Source organism: Adiantum capillus-veneris, chromosome 18 (genome assembly GCF_014529385.1).
Source record: "Adiantum capillus-veneris isolate H3 chromosome 18, ASM1452938v2, whole genome shotgun sequence".
Taxonomy (NCBI): Eukaryota; Viridiplantae; Streptophyta; class Polypodiopsida; order Polypodiales; family Pteridaceae; genus Adiantum; species Adiantum capillus-veneris.
Window position 1 is genome coordinate 3,893,561 of NC_140948.1, and position 18,164 is coordinate 3,911,724.

Here is an 18,164-nt window from a genome sequence, read left to right on the forward strand (position 1 = left end):
CATAGGAACCTGCTCCAAAGAATTTCTCTCTGTAAAAGAAGGTTGGAAAAGGAATGGTTCCGGTTTGGATCCAAAAGCCGAATGCTTGCTCCCCTTGTGGGAAGGCATCGCAACAAAATTGTATCTAGGAAAAACGAAACAATCCAACAATGCTCCACATCCTGAAACCTCCATTTGGTTCCCTTCCGTAAAGAGAGGCGGGGGTTATCAAGGGTAAAAGACGGGACAGTCGTAGACGAGGGTCCATAGCCTCCACATACCCAAATTAGCCACATAGTGGAGATAAATAAGGGGGAAAAAAAGCTGCTTCTCTCTCGATCAAGTCCAAAATGACACCGGATCAACCAATACCACGCATCCAAGGTGGTCGTGACACCTAGGGCTTTGATACCATGTCTAAATAGGAAATGACAAGTGTAGCCGAAGGGTTTAAGAATTTTACCTCAGATCTAGTACTTCGCGCAAACACAAGGTTACTTCACTTGACTTGAGAGAGAAATTGAATTGAACACAATGAAAAGATGAGAATTTTGAAAGTCATGGGAAACTATCATCAAGAGACTTCAAAGATCTAAGAGAGCAAAGAGAGAAAAGAGAGACGACACCGCATGCTAGGTCCCAACTGGCCCCTTGCTTTGTTCCAGAGCAAGTACTTGCTTTAGATTACTTGCACGATGATGATACAATGGTTAAATACTAAATATTGAAAGCTTCATACTGATGCTGATCTAGTGCACAAACGTTGGGCTGATCTAATGCAAAACGCTGGACTGAAAACGTTGGGCTGAACTGATGCAAAACATTGATGATGCTGGGGTGTTGGCGATAGAAACGCTAGGTGCTAAGGTGATATGTCCCTGATGTACTTGGTTCTGATATCCTAAAAATTGAAGGCCAAGTGACTCTTTTATAGGTTTTTTAGCCATTTTCCCTACCTACCTTTTATAGATGTCATGTCAAAGTCACTTATTAGTAAATGGCTTTAGTGACTATTCATATTCCTATATGCTTAAGTGAATGTATTGTGCAAGTGAGGGTATGCAACAATGCCCTGTTTGATCATGCATGTCCTAGAGGCTCACAAAATTACCAGGCTAGATCCTAACTATCTAAGACAGACGCTAGTAGCTTGTCCTCACGGCTCAAGTGCAATATGCATGTGACAGGAAGATGTGATGAAGAGAAGAATTGAACTCCGGTCCGGTGGACACCTCGACTCCAATAAGATCCTTTGACACTAGAGAACACCTGCAATGCCACATACATGAACAAGGCAACTTTGGAGAAGGGAAATCATTAAGGTAGAAAGAGACAAGACATCTGAGAATGTGTGTGTGTGTGTGTGTGTGTGTGTGTGTGTGAGAGAGAGAAATGAAATGAAATGAAATGAAATGTTATATTAACGTCTTCAAAAGGCCAAAGTGACCTATGAGACCAGAAAGTTACAATGTGGTGGATCTGATACAAAGTCAGAGTCAGGGTAACAAGATGACAACAATGACAAAAAATGAAATGACAAATGTCACAATAAAATACTATGGAATCCTAAACTACTAGGTGTGAACAGCAGCTAGCTGGGATAGCTAGATCACAAGAGATCCAGCATCGGTCGCTGGCGGATCTCATCAATCTCCTCCATGGTCAGTAGTCTGACCGAGCGTCGTGCATGTCGAGCCAAAGTGATCCGAATCCTCTGATGCAGCCTCCGCCGATGCTGTGTAGTCCTCCGCAGTCGTGGGCGTCTAGATCTTCCAAGCTCAGTCGCTCGGTCGATCAATGTGCCTCTGGTGTGAGACGACGAGCTCTGCTGTGGTAGTAACTCCTCCGGGTGTCCAGTGGCAGCTCTAAAGAAATCTGTGATCTGTCTCTGGGACTGGCTAGCCTCTCCTCTCATTAGGCTCTCTCTGTGTCTGCGTAGCTCGAGCAAAAAAAAACCCAAGCATCTCTGATCCTCGTACTGCATGACTCTGGAGAATGGTCCAAAGCCCTCTCTGAACAAGCAATGGAAGCGGCCTTGTATCTCGTAGTAGACGGGGCAGTGGCATGTGTAGTGCAACTCTGTCTCAGGCTCAATGTCACACAGGGGGCATGTCCTGGCCTCTGCTGGTACTCCACTGTATCTCCCAGTCTCGATCCGCAGCTGGTGTGAAGATGTACGTATCTGGCCGATAGTACATCGTATCCCCCGAGACAAGTGGGTGTCCATGTATCTCGGCCTCGTCACAAAGCCATCAACCGTAAGCTGGAGGAGATGCTCTCTGTAGAAAGCCATCTTCGTGCCCAGCTCCTGTGCTGGCTGTATCCATGTCCTCCTCGTGTCTAGCTGAGTCAAGTCCTGGCGGATGAGCCTGGTGATCTCGGACTGTGTAAGAGTCAGAGAGGGTGCATCCAGTGAGTATTGGAAGGGAGGCAATGTGTCTACGCTGAACCCATGCGCCTGAAACCATGATGTCATCTCCCCGTACCAGCATGTTGTATCTCCCTGCATGGCTAACTGTCGAGAGGACTCAAGTGCAAGGCGGGCATATCTGTCTCTGGGAAGTTCCCACATGCGGTGTATGAAGGAGACCGATCTGGTGAGCGCCTCAACCACTAGTGGGGGGGCAGCTAGCTCTGCTCGAACAATAGCACGTGGTACTGAGGCCTTGGCTCTAATGAGCCGCGAGATCATAGAGACCGGAGGCTTCTCCATGTCCCCCCATCCATCACTACGGCCTGTCCTCCCGTGATGATCTAATGAAGGTCCCCAGATCTCAACTCCATAAAGTAATGCAGAAGCCACCAGAGTGTCAAAGAGCCAGAGCTTCGTCCTAGGCTCCTGAAATTGAACCTGTGAACACATCCTTTCCAATCTACCCAATGCTGCATGGGCTCTGGTCAGTCTAGTCTCTGCTACCCTCCTCAATGAAAATGCTGGCCCACTAAAAACCACTCCGAGGTAAGTGTACACATCTGTATACTCCACAGCCTCCTGGCCGTATGTGAATGCTGGTGCTGACCTCCTGATCCACTCTGGGGTGGTATTAAATACCATGACCTTGGTTTTACCAAGGTTGACGGACAAACCACTTTCCTGAGCAAACCTATTCAAAGCATCCAAGTGACGTTGCATCCCCTCCGGAGAGTCCGAGATCAACACAATATCATCAGCATATAACAATAATGGAATCCATGTCCCTGCCAGCTGTGCACCTCTATCACCATCTCTCTCAATGTAGTCAGAAACCGCATCCACATACATACCAAATAGAGTAGGAGAGAGCGGGCAACCCTGCTTCACCTCAATAGTGGAGTGAATCGGTGTGGATAGACCCTCTGAGGTGCGTACCTGCCCCACTACTGACCTGAGAGAGAAAGAGAGAGAGAGAGAGATCCAGAAAGGGCTCCTCATGCTAATAACAAACTACTCATACAAGTGACCAAGGGTGGTCCGGCATAGAACTGACATGCCTCAAAGGATAGACCCAAGGTACACACAACTGGTACTGCTACTACCATCTCCTCCTGCACATGAGACCACTGGCCCCCTATGAAAGCAAGGCTTTGGTGGAACTTCTCTTGGCAAGAGGGCTGATCTAGAAGGAGAAGGAATTGGATCAAGGCTACCCATGGTGGCTGCTCTATGGAGATCATGGATCTCCTCCTCCCCTAGCCCTGCACCAAGATGGAGTTGCTCTACGTCTGCATGATCATAGCACCTCCATGCATCTGCCCTGAGAAGGAAAAACTCAAGGGAGATACCCTAATGCCCATCGCAACTACCGATCACCAGCTACTGGTGACCACAACTGCATGGGCTGTCGTGGACGCTAGGCATCCTGCCCAAAAACGCTAGGCATCTGCCCAAGGGCCACCCCAAGGCTGCCCACAAGGGACACTCGGCACCACAAGGCCTGTGTTGCTAAATTAGCTTTATCTAGCAAAAATATAATTCTAAATGAATTATTCGATTTATACGTGAAAGGGTTTTCTAGCTTAAGACACCAGGAAAAATAATTCTAAATGAATTATTGGAATTACAAGTGAGAGATTGAGACATCCTAGTACAGATATTTCTACTGCGTCATTCAAAGTAATAACGGGAGCACTATAAACAGGGATATCTGTAGGGCCACCAAGAACGGGTACTACCAATGCGTCAAATCGGATGGGTAATAGGAAGCATCGGGGAAGTATTCAACCATCCAGGAACAGGCATCTCTAATGCATCACAGGATGGGTGACATAGAGCATCGCGAAGGAGACTGTACCATTAGTTCCCTGAGAAAGGACCAGGTGATGGGTATTCCTTATGCGACATAACATGGGTCACGAGAGCATCGTGAAGGGAATATTCTATGTCAGGAGGAAATTCCGAACCTAGTTAGAATTGTGCACAAGAAATAAGCAAGCCCTTAAATCCCTGGATACAGTCTCATGCACAATTAACATAGACCTCTTCACAGAAAAGCATTTGCTTTCTCGAAATGCGATCCCTTTCTCAAAAAGTGAACACACACACACACACACACACACATATATATATATATATATATATGTATCACGTGGCTTCAATATTAAGTGATAAATTCTATTCATCCGAGTACATTTTATATTGTTATGTGCTCCCGTTTGTGATAGTGGTATTAGAGCATGGTCTCCTCTCTCTCTGTAGAGGACAACTCTAGGAAGATACGGGAAGACAGTGGTATCAGAGCATGGTCTCCTCTCTCAATGTAAAGCTGGACATCTCTGGGAAGATACGAGAATAAGCCATGACAAGCCAAGAGAGAAGCAAGCAGGCGGAACCTCGGGATCTACAGGAAATCCAAAAAAAGGGTTAATAGGGTGAAAGAGCACCAAAGGCCCAGTAGGGCCATGGGGAAAACCTGGGAAGGCCTACAAGAGCTTGATGGCCATGGAACTATGCCAAAACCCCGAGCTAAACATGGCTAAATAAATCTAGACATGAGAAAACTACCTCACTCCCACCGAATCCAAAGAGATGCCATAACTATTACAAGGACCAGCTGTGAAGAGGAATAAAATGTGCTGCAAGGAGGGTTCCATAGAGGCTGAAAAAAATCCTGTCGACAGTGGTTGATTAAAGCACCTCTGTAGGGGCCTAAGGACAATTGGGGTAGGTACAGCTGCATACACGGCAGCAGAAAATTAAAACTTCATGCTAATTAGTTGCAGAGGATAGCCATGCAAATGGAGGCCCCAAAGTGGGCACTCCAAAGTCCAAACACATAGAGTATAGGCTGATGCAAAACGCCGCAAATAGAGCAATCAAATCTCTCCCAGGAGTCTCCAATGTCATGTTGAACGGTCTTCAAGTTGTCCTCACCTTCCGTTCTGTAATACCATGAAGGAGACATGAGAAGCACAAGACATGGGGACAGACACCAAGGGAAACAGAGAGAGAGAGAGAGAGAGAGAGAGAGAGAGAGAGAGAGAGAGAGAGAGAGAGAGAGCACTCGATCTAATACAAGGTACACATGAGGGCCACTTATATGGCCCAAACAGTGCACTCAACTATCAGGCCAAAAACTGGCGCCAGGACAATATGTTGCTTCTAAATGTTCATGCAAGGTAGCTCAATGGAAAACCCCTTGAACAACGTAATACCTTGCTCGAAGACCTTGGTATGGCGTGCGAAACCTTTAGAAGGACCTCCAAGGTGCAACTTTGACATGCATCAAAATTGACACATTTGACAACATCCGTGCCACTCTGGCTCATTTTATGTGGCGGACCAAATTGTAGAAATGGCTTAAAAGCCAGAAAAGAATTTTATTCCATTGTTTGCAAACAGCTGCAGGCCTGAGGATTGAGGGTTTCAAGCAAGACCTTGACATTGGATTGCCAGGTCTAATCATAGTCGTGATTAGTCAATAGCATTGAACTCTCCACTCTCTTCCTCTAGAGTTGATCTGCCAAGACAGTAGGCTCTTCGAAGTCCACAAATCCCCAAACTGTCACCTAAAAAATCAATCGTTTTAGCACTTTTTGACCTTTTCTCTCTCTTCACGCAGCCATTGGTCAACCGAGGGTCTATGGTCTCAGCTGTACACTATCGATAACAGACTTCACATCAAATAGAGCTTTAGCTCCACTTCCATATACTGATCAAAACGGGCAAAGGCTACTAGTGTGACATTAATCTCATTGTTAAGGATTTACTACTCATCATATAAAGTGCTAATCTGCTCTTTGATGAACATACGTGTACCCAAAAAACGTCCCGTTTTTTACAGAAAATTTAAGAATAGGTTGACAGCAAGATATCTTAACAAAAAATGACAGGGGCCACCAACCTGTGGGTGACAAAGTTTTCCACAGTCTTAGGAGTTCTGTCCTTAAACAGCTGCAAATGTATTGGTCCTCTCGATGTGTTCAACACCTGGAAAAACAAATTGTTAATGTCTAGAGCCCTCTCCAAGAATGAATCAGGTAACTGGTAGAAAAATGTTAAATGCTAAGAGCAATACCGCATACTGTGAGGAGCCTGTTACTGAGGTCTCATAATCATATTCCTGCAAGCATGGCCATACACGCAAACACAAGCCACAATCATTTAAGTAGTCGCCAACTTTGCAAAAATATAGATTTCTTAGACTACCTCAAAAAATTCATGCATCACTTGGAGGTCTAGCAAAAAATTATTTTTGTGACATGGGTCCTTTTGGATGGGCATAATGTGATGTTATGTTGTTTTCTAAGCGACAGCTTACTCCCTGACAAACAATGCCAATCACAGTTTCCTGACAGCCATAAAGCCATGTCATTGGCATTGGCATATATGCATTGTGCTAATAAAAATTCAATGCAAAACTGTTCTCTGCAGAGCACTCTGCTTGCAGAAAGAAGGTCTGCAGCAATCTCTCTTTTCGAGATCTAGTTTCTTTTGACCATAATGCGTTGTTATGTTGTGTTTTAAGCAACAGCTTACTCCTCATAACAGATGCAGTGATTTTCTGACGCGGCCATCAAGCTGTTATGGGGCTGCTTAGTTTTCCTGGTTTTTCCTAGGGGCGGTCCACAGAAAGTAAGCTGTTTTGTGGCTGTGCACTGCCTTTGGTGAGGTCGTTCTCTCAGTTTGATTGCTCCCTTTCAGGCGACTTAGAGCCTGATTGACGATACTTGATCACCCTAGCTCTCATCTTTCATGCCAATGGGATTAGCCAAGAGACTCCCGTATGGTAAGGCGAGTGAGGAAGACTTGTACACTCGTACGACAACAGTATTACTAGCTAGGCTTACATAGACATGTTCAAGAGAATTGACTCCCCCAAGGCTTTGATTTATAGGCCCTTAGCCTCTTGCTTTTACAAGTGCTCCAAAGCAGAAAAGTTGGTGCTGTTAAAAAGTGGCGGCCCCAAAAGCTCAAAAAGTCGATGATTTCAATAATTGGTCCAAGAGCAGCAATGTCCCAACTACCACATCATTAATCTGTACGGCCCCACGATTTGCACCACAAATCGTTGCAGGCTGGTGTCGCTAGAATTGAATCCCTCGTTCCGGTGCAAGACTACCTCGGCTCATACTCTTCTTCCTCGGGTCCTTAGGATCATGCAGCGTCATCCATTTGAGACATAGCCCCCCTCTTAAAGAAAAGTCATCACCCTCCATTACATTGCACAAAGAAATCCAATTCTTGAGCAAACGCTGACTTCATGCAAGCATGCCAATGACCATCCTTGCTAGATAGTACATTCTCCAGCATGCGTCCAAACAAAATCCAGTTCCACATTGTATCTAGTCGTCTCATCCTTTTCAATACCCTTGATATTTCAAAATGAAGATCTGCCTCCTTTTCAGGAGTCTTGAAATCCCAAAATGATGACCTACCTAGTTCTGTTCTTTTGAACTCTTGATGAAATAAGTTTACAATCCATCCAGCTTATCTCATCCGGAACTTTTGATGCAATAGAGTTAAATTATCAGAAAGTATCCTTCACAGACGCAATACAATGCCATGCTATTGCCATAGACGCATAATCTCATAGATGCATAACTCACACATGCATTCACAGAAACGTGAATACATAAACTCTATCTGCTTAGAGCGGGTACATTGTGCGGACCCTAGACTCTTGCCAATCGTACAGAAAGCCATCTGCTGCCGTAGGGCTCATCGAGAGGATCAATCGTTGTTGCAAAACTCTCCAAATTCTCAACCATTTCTCAAAATTCTCACCCGTGGAAGAGAGATTTCGCTAAAAAGCGTGCCATTTTGGGCTTTTTAAGAGCACAGACGCATCTATCTAGCCCTTAAATTGATGTATACATGATTTACCAAGTTGGCTCACACTCCTCCATACGCTTTTGTGACCGTCAACCCTTGGTCAACAACTTAAGGTGTTGAGTACAACAACCGAGAAGAGCACTTATCCAAAGTTTGCAATTGCACAAGTCTGACAATGACTCCCCTAAGGCTTTTTATTATAGGCCTTTGGCCTCTTGCTTTTACAAGTGTTCAAACGCAAAACCAAAAGACTTGGGCATCCCATGATATCTAACAATTTGTGCAATAAATACTTTGGCCAGACATCGGCCTTCACCATCTTCTTCACTAGTATAAAGTGAGCCTCTTTGTTAAATCCATCCACTATCATCTAGATGTCATCATGCCTACCTTGAGTCTTTGGAAGATCAAATATGAAATAAATAACAATACTCTCTTATGGTGTATCTAGAATCTATAAGGCTTTAGGAGTCCTGTCACTTTGTGTCTGTTATACTTCACTATCTAACATACAATGCAAGTATGCACAAAATCATCCATATCCTTCTTGACCTAAGGCCAATAGAAGCAACTCTCAACAGCCTTGAATGTCGCTTTGATGAGGCTACAACATAGAGCACAAAGGCATGCCAAGAGTATGAGCCCTTGGCACATATTTAAAGGCCCTTGGCCATGAAAAGCAAGACACATGAAAAGCATCACTACTGCTTCTTCTATTGCTTCTGGGGTTTAGGCCCCTCGGCCAAGATTTGCAAGTTGGCTCGCGTCTTCAATGGCTTTACACGTTAGTGGTTTGTAACATCCCCCCTTCTTGAAAAAAGAGTAATCGTCCGTGATTACAATATATATCTGCAAAACAACTCAAGTTAGCTCAAAAATATTGGTCATTCCGAGGGTCATTTAGTTTTCTCATTCCATATTGGATGATACTTTGGCATAGCAAAATTCTCCATCATACCCAAACCGCACTAATCTGTAACGGGTGTCTCTATGCACTAAACTTACATACCCAGGCAATGTCACCCAATTAGGAATTTTCAGCGGTTGACACATCACAATGCAACACAAATGCTCACATATGCATGTTACAAGACACAACGAACAACGCCATTGAGCACTCTTGCGAGACAGACAATCTGTGGCATGAAGCTATTCAACGACTACCTCGTCACTCCCCTTGCAAAGCACCTAAAAAGGTCCGGGCCATGAGCTCAGAGGACTGATACAACCAAACGTTGTCGCTTGGAGGTTTCAAGCATACAACTAAACGCTCCCCAGAGACCCGGTTTGTGGTTTTCCAACATACAATAAAATGCTCCCCAGACACTCGGTTTGCGTCATTCTGAGGTTCAAACATTATCAGACATCAATTCTTCAAGACTCCACCCGGGAGTAAATCACAAATCATTGAAACCGGTATTAAAATCAGAGTCAAACAATTCTCAAATCGGCACCGACACAGGTTTAAAATAGATAGTATCCATTTCAAACAAATTTCAAACAGCACTTTCTCAAAAAAGTATCTAAATACAAAACATTTGTTCAGACGGCCGAACATAATGGTGATTTTACCGTTCCGGATTTGGAGAGTAGCGTCATTTTGTTGTGCCAAGGCATGCTAAGAGAACGTCGCAATTGCCCAACTTCATGATGTGGAAATTAGCTTTCCCATGGTATCCTCGGATGGTCACTAGTGGAAGAGCATCAATAAGTGATACGACCTTTTGAGTTTAGCCCGTAGCTAGCTCGACCTCAAGCTTCCCACCTTGTGAATCATAGTCAAAATCCATCTGCTTGAGGAATTCGGGATAAATGAAGTTTTCGGTAGCTCTGGGATCAAAGAAGATCGGGGCTTTCAAGTCGTTGTCTTTGCCATAGGCTCGACACAATCCATAAATATAAGGTACAAGGCTAATGGCAAGTTTAGCTCTCTTAGCCGGAGGTGGCCCTTGGGATCTTTCTGCTATCGAAGCGGGAGGTTGCTCTAGAGACGTAGAGGCTCTTTGAGGACATGTATCGAAAGTATACCCGGTTTGAAAACATTCAAAGCATCGGCCTTCTTGTCATGAGGGTTCTCGTTGACGCTATGTCAAACAAGGCCTTTCAGGTTGGCTTTCACAAGACTCCCGCGATTTGCTCGTGGTTGTCGAGAGTTCTAATTGTTTGTAGGAGTTGCTTCTGTAGTAAACTCGAGCTTCCCTTCATAAGTTTGTAGCCAACCGCGGCATGATCCATAAGCTCTTGCATTGTTGATACCTATTTAGGCAAACAATATTCTTGTAAAGGTGATGGCAATCCAAGGTATATCACTCGCACTAGTCCTCCAAGGGAATCAACTTGAAGAGAGACAACGAAAGGTAGACGTCTACAAACCTTTGGTTATAGTCTTCCATGTCTTTGTGGCAAGCATTTTCAAGTTGCCCCATTCTTTTCAAGTTGCCCCATTCTGACAAATATGGACTTCAAATAGGGAAGTCATATAACTGCGTGCAAAAATTGTCTTCAAAGCTTACCATGTCCTTGCAGCATGCGGTTGTGTCGCGATTGAGCTCCACCACTGCATAGCATTCTCTTTAAGAAATCCAACTGCTCAAGAAATCTTTGATCCTTTCGTATAGTTCCCCAAAGCATAGATGCTGAATTGTTGGAGAAACTGTAAAGCTTTCTTCCAATCTTGAACTCCAAAAAAGGTGAAAAATTTTATTGTCGTGCCACCATCTTTGAAATCCTTTGGTTGGTTAGGCGCGTACCCCGAATACGGATAATAAGGATATCCATACGAGCTCCAATCATTGTATCCTCGTGGCGGCGATGGTGGGGGAGGTGGTGGCAACAGCTGTAAGGTGCAGTGGAATGAATGTTGTTTTTTTCTCAAGATTAGTGATCTTTATTGCTCAAGGTTCCTTTTAGTTCTTTAGGGAAAGAGAGAGATTTCCGTCTTGTAGAGTGCTGTGGTCACAAACAAAGTGAGTGGATATTGTGCGTGCAAGTGAATGAGACTGAGAGAAGGAGAGAGAAGAGATACGACACCGAGAGGTGGTAAAACCCTCCTCCGAAGGCCCCACTCTCGTCGGCGAGAGTTGTCTACTTTGATTGCACGAAGGTGTACAATGAGAATGCAATGGGACTATGCCAATGACGACGACGGTGATGACGACGGCGACTTCGTGGCTGAAATCTGTAGGCTTCTAATCGTTGAATCCGGGGACTGTTTCGGTGGCTGAAAATGACTGTTTTGGCTGCGTTTTTATGGCTGAAAATGGGGGAACATCTGCAACCAACTTGGGATGATTCTGCTACTGAGTCACATGCTGAAAAACTGCGTTTTCTGCAAGGCTGAACTGCAGATTCCCTAGCATTAGTGTTTGGGCTGAAAAACGCTGGAAAGGGGCTGAAGTCTGCTGGCGTTAGTGATGTCAAAAACGTTGATGGTAGTCCTGAGGAATATGTTGGCGATGCCAGGAATCTGCAACCACTATAGTGCTGGTGATCGATGGCGAAGGCCTGCTGTTGTAGGAAACGCCAGAGGCGAGGGGGAGATGCAAAACGCTAGAGGGTCATGAGGGGGAGGGAGGTACTGCTGAGAAGTTGCCTGTTGAGCGGGAAGCTCCTGCTGCCTCTTCTGCCAGAAAGTGCTAACTTGGGTTTGCTTATATATTAACTTAGCAAAATTGCCCTACCTACTTTTGTTGGAAAGTCACTTAAAAATAATAAGTGAAAATACCAATAAATAGGAAAATAGGCTAAATGCACTGGGAAATTCCCCTAACTGATGCTAATGGATTTTGATGGGAATTCCGATGATCATGCTGTGTGCAACCGGAGGATATGCATCTATGCTAAGTGACTGGACATGCACGGTCTACGAATAGACTCACAAAGTGCCAGATCACTGTTAATCTAGACTTGACTGAACTGACTGAACCCTGCTGTGGTGTAGCTTGTCCACGGACACATAGGGTTGGGATGTGTCACGTGACATCCCCTCAACAAAATCACCATCAAGAACAGATTTTCGATTCCTAGGATCGATGGTATACTCGACAGGTTACAGGGATTCTCGTGCTTTAGCAGCATTGACCTGAAGAGTGGATATCATCAGATCCGAATCGCGCCGGGAGATGTCTACAAGACAGCCTTTCGGACTACTTTTGGGTTATTTGAGCTTTTGGTGATGCCTTTTGGCTTAACCAATGCTCCTGCGACATTTAACCGGATGATGGACAGGATTTTTCAAATGCTCCTGCGACATTTAACCGGATGATGGACACGGACACATAGGGTTGGGATGTGTCATGTGACACATAGGGTTGGGATGTGTCACGTGACATCCCCTCCTTTTCAAAGTGAGGTACTGGTACCGAACTGTATGGCGTCGAGGGAGATCGCCAATAGCATCCGGAATCTTGAAAGGGACGCTTCGCCGGCCCACTCTGATGTGTGGGTCGTGCCGTACTTGAACTTCATAAAGGTCTGCAACGCTTGCTTCTATGGGCCGCGCCGAAAGCGACACAAAGTCGTTTGAATCTCCTTTCTTGCGTCAACTTCGTCTAGAGATCTGCTTCTTTCGTCTTCAAGAAATTCCATGGCTGAAAATTCCTGAAACCATCTCCAACACAAAACCATGAACATACCCATTCCATGTAAAGTGAAGGAAAAAAATCTTGTCTTCTCTAAAGACTGTGTACGCAATGTAGATGAACATAGAGACGGAGTGACAACCCGTTCATCAAACACATGCAAACAATGAGATCGAATCTTTCGCTTATGATCGAAAGCAATCAACTGTGGCAATTCACAACGGAAATGCCCATGCTTGGTGCTCATACTTTCATGTGATCTTTCGGAAACTGTGTCATGCCAAGGAAGAGACATGGAATGTGACTTCCTGACATACAAACTTTTCAGCTTTTCATGAAGAATCCGCATACATTCGTGCTCATCCATGAGAGAAACGTGCTCAACATGCAATATGCCATGCCTAGGAAAAGGGATCACATAACGATGCTGACTAAAATACAGGAAACCTTCACAAATGAAACACTCGAACAATGCGTGCGTATCAATCATGCGAATACATAACACTTCCTGTGAGGGTTCTTTGGACCAAGGCTCAACAGCCAAGATCGCTTCTTCGGGATCTATCGAATCTTCTTGTGGGGGATCTGTGGACCTCGACTCGAAAGCCAAGATCGATTCTTGGTGATTGATCAAATCTACAATGAGGTTAGCTTCGCTAGAAAAAGCATCCACTAACACATCATCCTCGTGAACAATCACATCATCTTCATGCAATTCATCATGCTTGTGAGAAATCACATCTTGATCATGCAAATCATTATGCTTGTCAGTGGCATCCAAATCATCATGCTTAGCAATATCATTCAAATCATCATACTTATCTTTGTCATCCAAATCATCATCATGCTTCACACAATCATGCAAATCCTGTGTGTCATGCTTTGGAGAAGAAGAGACTGAGAGAGTCTCCGTCTCCTGAATCTCTTGCATCTGTGTCGGCACGAGATACAAGAGCCGCAAGCACTCTTGCATGTGTCCGATCGCGCCGTTCTTGTCTTGTCTTTCTTTCGGCTTCTCTTTTTGCTTTGTCTTCTGTGTGTCTGCGTTTCATTTCTGCCATTCTTTCCATAAACATCTGCTTTAACTCCTCCATAGGAGTTAGTGCAATCTTTGTCGTAGATGGGGAAGGGTCCGAAAAACCTCTTGGTGGGGAAAATTCTTCTTCGCCTCTCTCATGCTCATCACCTCCAAGCGAAGTATCCATTCCGCTTCGAGTGATGATCATTCTAAAGTCGTGGGTTCTTGTGGGTTCTTAAGTTCACGAGGAACTTGGGTTCTTGAGGGTCTTGAGGTTCTTGAGTCTTGAGGGTCGTGGGTTCTTGAGGTCCTTGATTCATGAGAATCTTGAGTTCTTGAGAATCTTGAGGTGTTCTTTCGCTTGCAAATCGCGTTGGAGAAGGATCTTCTCTTCACCCGAGTTCTACTCCTTTCTGCGGGCGCACCCCTTGGCGGCTTTGCGCTCACACCAAGGTTGCTTTTTCCCACCTCACGTCGATTGGCCGGCCGCTAAGTGCACGGTCCGCTCTCAATGAGTGAAAAGAGACACAAGGGGAGGCTAGACAAGCCCTTCTTTCTTGGGATTCCTGTCACTCTTCAACAAAACACGATTAGGAATCGCCACGCCCGAGTAAACTTGGGTTCGTGCGATTGCAACAAGCAAAAAAATTCTTGTGGTTCTTGTGGTTCTTTCCTTGAGTAATGCAGAACACTTTTAAAGCTCTGATACCAATGTAAGGTGCAGCGGAATGAATGTTGTTTTTTTCTCAAGATTAGTGATCTTTATTGCTCAAGGTTCCTTTTAGTTCTTTAGGGAAAGAGAGATTTCCGTCTTGTAGAGTGCTGTGGTCACAAACAAAGTGAGTGGATATTGTGTGTGCAAGTGAATGAGACTGAGAGAAGGAGAGAGAAGAGATACGACACCGAGAGGTTGTAAAACCCTCCTCCGAAGGCCCCACTCTCGTCGGCGAGAGTGGTCTACTTTGATTGCACAAAGGTGTACAATGCGAATGCAATGGACTGATGCAATGGAACTATGCCAATGACGACGACGGTGATGACGACGGCGACTTCGTGGCTGAAATCTGTAGGCTTCTAATCGCTGAATCCGGGGACTATTTCGGTGGCTGAAAATGACTGTTTTGGCTGCGTTTTTATGGCTGAAAATGGGGGAACGTCTGCAACCAACTTGGGATGATTCTGCTACTGAGTCACAGGCTGAAAACCTGCGTTTTCTGCAAGGCTGAACTGCAGATTCCCTAGCGTTAGTGTTTGGGTTGAAAAACGCTGGAAAGGGGCTGAAGTCTGCTGGCGTTAGTGATGTCAAAAATGCTGATGGTATTCTTGAGGAATATGCTGGCGATGCCAGGAATCTGCAACCGCTATAGTGCTGGTGATCGATGGCGAAGGCCTGCTGTTGTAGGAAACGCCAGAGGCGAGGGGGAGATGCAAAACACTAGAGGGTCATGAGGGGGGGGGGAGGTACTGCTGAGAAGTTGCTTGTTGAGCGGGAAGCTCCTGCTGCCTCTTCTTCCATAAAGTGCTAACTTGGGTTTGCTTATATATTAACTTAGCAAAATTGCCCTACCTACTTTTGTTGGAAAGTCACTTAAAAATAATAAGTGAAAATACCAATAAATAGGAAAATAGGCTAAATGCACTGGGAAATTCCCCTAACTGATGCTAATGGATTCTGATGGGAATTCCGATGATCATGCCGTGTGCAACCGGAGGATATGCATCTATGCTAAGTGACTGGACATGCACGGTCTACGAATAGACTCACAAAGTGCCAGATCACTGCTAATCTAGACTTGACTGAACTGACTGAACCCTGTTGTGGTGTAGCTTGTCCACTGACACATAGGGTTGGGATGTGTCACGTGACAACAATGGTTGAACTTGGAAGAGAGTTGCACTGGATCAAGGTTAGATGACTACACCATGTTCCTAAGACTCCCCCAATTGAAGCAGACGGCTAGGAAGGTTGCCGGTTAGAGGCTCTTGCACTTGTTGGTGTTGGAGGAGGGAGCACCACCTGGGGCATCAGAGGAGGTAACATGTAGTTCAAAAATTTTATATACCTAGATGAATCCAGGGTAAGCCCAGATTCACCCTTAAAGGGAAGTGCAAGGTATAGACCCATGGTAGTCACCCACAAGACAATATAACCATCAGCTCCATCATGCATAGTATTGACTAAATACCACGACATCCCCACTAACGTCGTCAGTGCCCAATAGTGGGTGTAGAACTAGGTACTAACATATGCTCCCAAACACAACACACACCACACGCACACGCACATGAGCATACATCAACACAAAGTTCAACGTACTGAGTTTCTGTCATGACTCCGGAAATCAAGGGCAGACTCAGCCATAATGAAGCCTAGCACTAAAAGAAGCATTAAATCGAAAAAATTAGCACAAAAATGAGGTAGTTGATAGGGCATACGCACCACAAAAGATAGAAAGAATTAGCACAATATCAACTGGTCGTAACTCGGACGAAAACTTCACAATGTGAAGTCTGCATGTCCGCTATACGACTAAAAAATATACCTAGATGAATCCAGGGTAAGCCCAGATTCACCCTTAAAGGGAAGTGCAAGGTATAGACCCATGGTAGTCACCCACAAGACAATATAACCATCAGCTCCATCATGCATAGTATTGACTAAATACCACAACATCCCCACTAACGTCGTCAGTGCCCAATAGTGGGTGTAGAACTAGGTACTAACATATGCTCCCAAACACAACACACACCACACGCACACGCACATGAGCATACATCAACACAAAGTTCAGCGTACTGAGTTTCTGTCATGACTCCGGAGATAAGGGCAGACTCAGCCATAATGAAGCCTAGCACTAAAAGAAGCATTAAATCGAAAAAATTAGCACAAAAATGAGGTAGTTGATAGGGCATACGCACCACAAAAGATAGAAAGAATTAGCACAATATCAACTGGTCGTAACTCGGACCCTGGAAACTTTGCAGCATCAGAAGATTCTATTGGGGATGCCACAAAATTATGCCGTGAAGCTCGTCGAGAAGAAACTGTAAGTACTTTGACGAATCCATACATGCCATGATGCTCTATCTGTTCTTGGTAGGACCTTTATGCTTTAAGAAAAGCGCATTGAAGCTCTCATACCATTGAAACGGAAAGGCACCACGTGCCAACGGAAAAGAAGACTAAACAAACTTATAAGCACTTCAATAACAATTGAACTAAAAGAGAGATGCAAGACACACGAGACGTGGAGTGGCGGAGTTCCATCCCAAAAGAGCACTCGCCCCAAACACTGGCGCCCCTTTCACTATTTCTTTATATTGCTTCAACCCAATACAACGCCAGTATTCTTTGCTTTGCACCTCCACGCGGGAGCGTGCCAGAGTACGAGTCCTTGGCACATATTAAAAGACCCTTAGGCATGAAAAGCAGTACACATGAAAAGCATAAAAGCATCTGGTCTCCAAAAGTAAGCAGCACCAAAATTTGGGAATTTCATACACTACCATGTCAACACCTATCAGAGTAAAACGCGGAATCTGTCGTACAGTGCAACATCAATCAGTCAACGTAAATTGCAAGGATCCGTACTGCAACTTTCGCGTAAGCAATCTTTTACAATAGTCTTTTGTGTGTGCTGATCCTACTTTACTTTACTATAAGCCTTAGAAACTTGGGCCCCATCGGACGGGGTCCCATATGTTGGTGGAAACTCATGTAATAATTTGTCCAGCTCGGCGAGGATCTATAAGTTGGCGAGAACTTCTGCTTCTTCTATTGCTTCTAGGGTTTTAGGCCCTCGGCAAGGATTTGCAAGTTGGCTCAGGTCTTCGGTGGCTTGACATCTCAGTGGTTTGTGACAATCGTGTCAGCTTACCTTTCACTTTCCTTTCCTTGAGCCAAGACCTGTTCAAGAATGAGTATCTCTTCCGTCTCTTCCACTTCTGGTTGCTTGTATGGCTTCATGTCCACTGCACTTCACCTTTAAAAGGTCTCAATAGACTCACAAGAAATGCGTTGTGAATCTTCCAACTATTTGGTAACCTCTGTCTAAAGGATACATCATTTATCTTCTCCTGTATCTCGAAAGGTCCATAGTATCGCATACTTAGCTTTGGAAAAAAGCCTCTCCTTACCCTTCTGATTTTGTAATCGTGCTTTGTTAAGCCTGAGTAGCACCCAATCATCTTCCTTCAGCTACAAGTCACGTCGATGCTTGTCAACTGCCTTCTTATGCCGTGCTTGATACTTCTCCAAAGCAAAAGTTCCATCGGTAGAGGTAGATAATAGAGAATCATCAAGAATGTACCTAGATGAATCCAAGATAAGCCCAGA

At 44.8% G+C, this 18,164-nt stretch overlaps 1 protein-coding gene across 1 annotated transcript in view; it reads right to left on the reverse strand.

Moving 5' to 3' along the window:
• The window catches only part of LOC147435158 (peptidyl-prolyl cis-trans isomerase CYP18-2-like), a 55,372-nt gene that overhangs the window by 25,174 nt on the left and 12,034 nt on the right, over window positions 1-18,164 (reverse strand). Inside the window, exons 2-3 of the mRNA XM_086488266.1 lie at window positions 6,474-6,518; window positions 6,300-6,385 (exon numbers count right to left, since the gene is read on the reverse strand). Of these exons, the coding sequence (XP_086344392.1) occupies window positions 6,300-6,385; window positions 6,474-6,518 (131 nt within the window). The remainder of the gene's footprint in view (window positions 1-6,299; window positions 6,386-6,473; window positions 6,519-18,164) is intronic.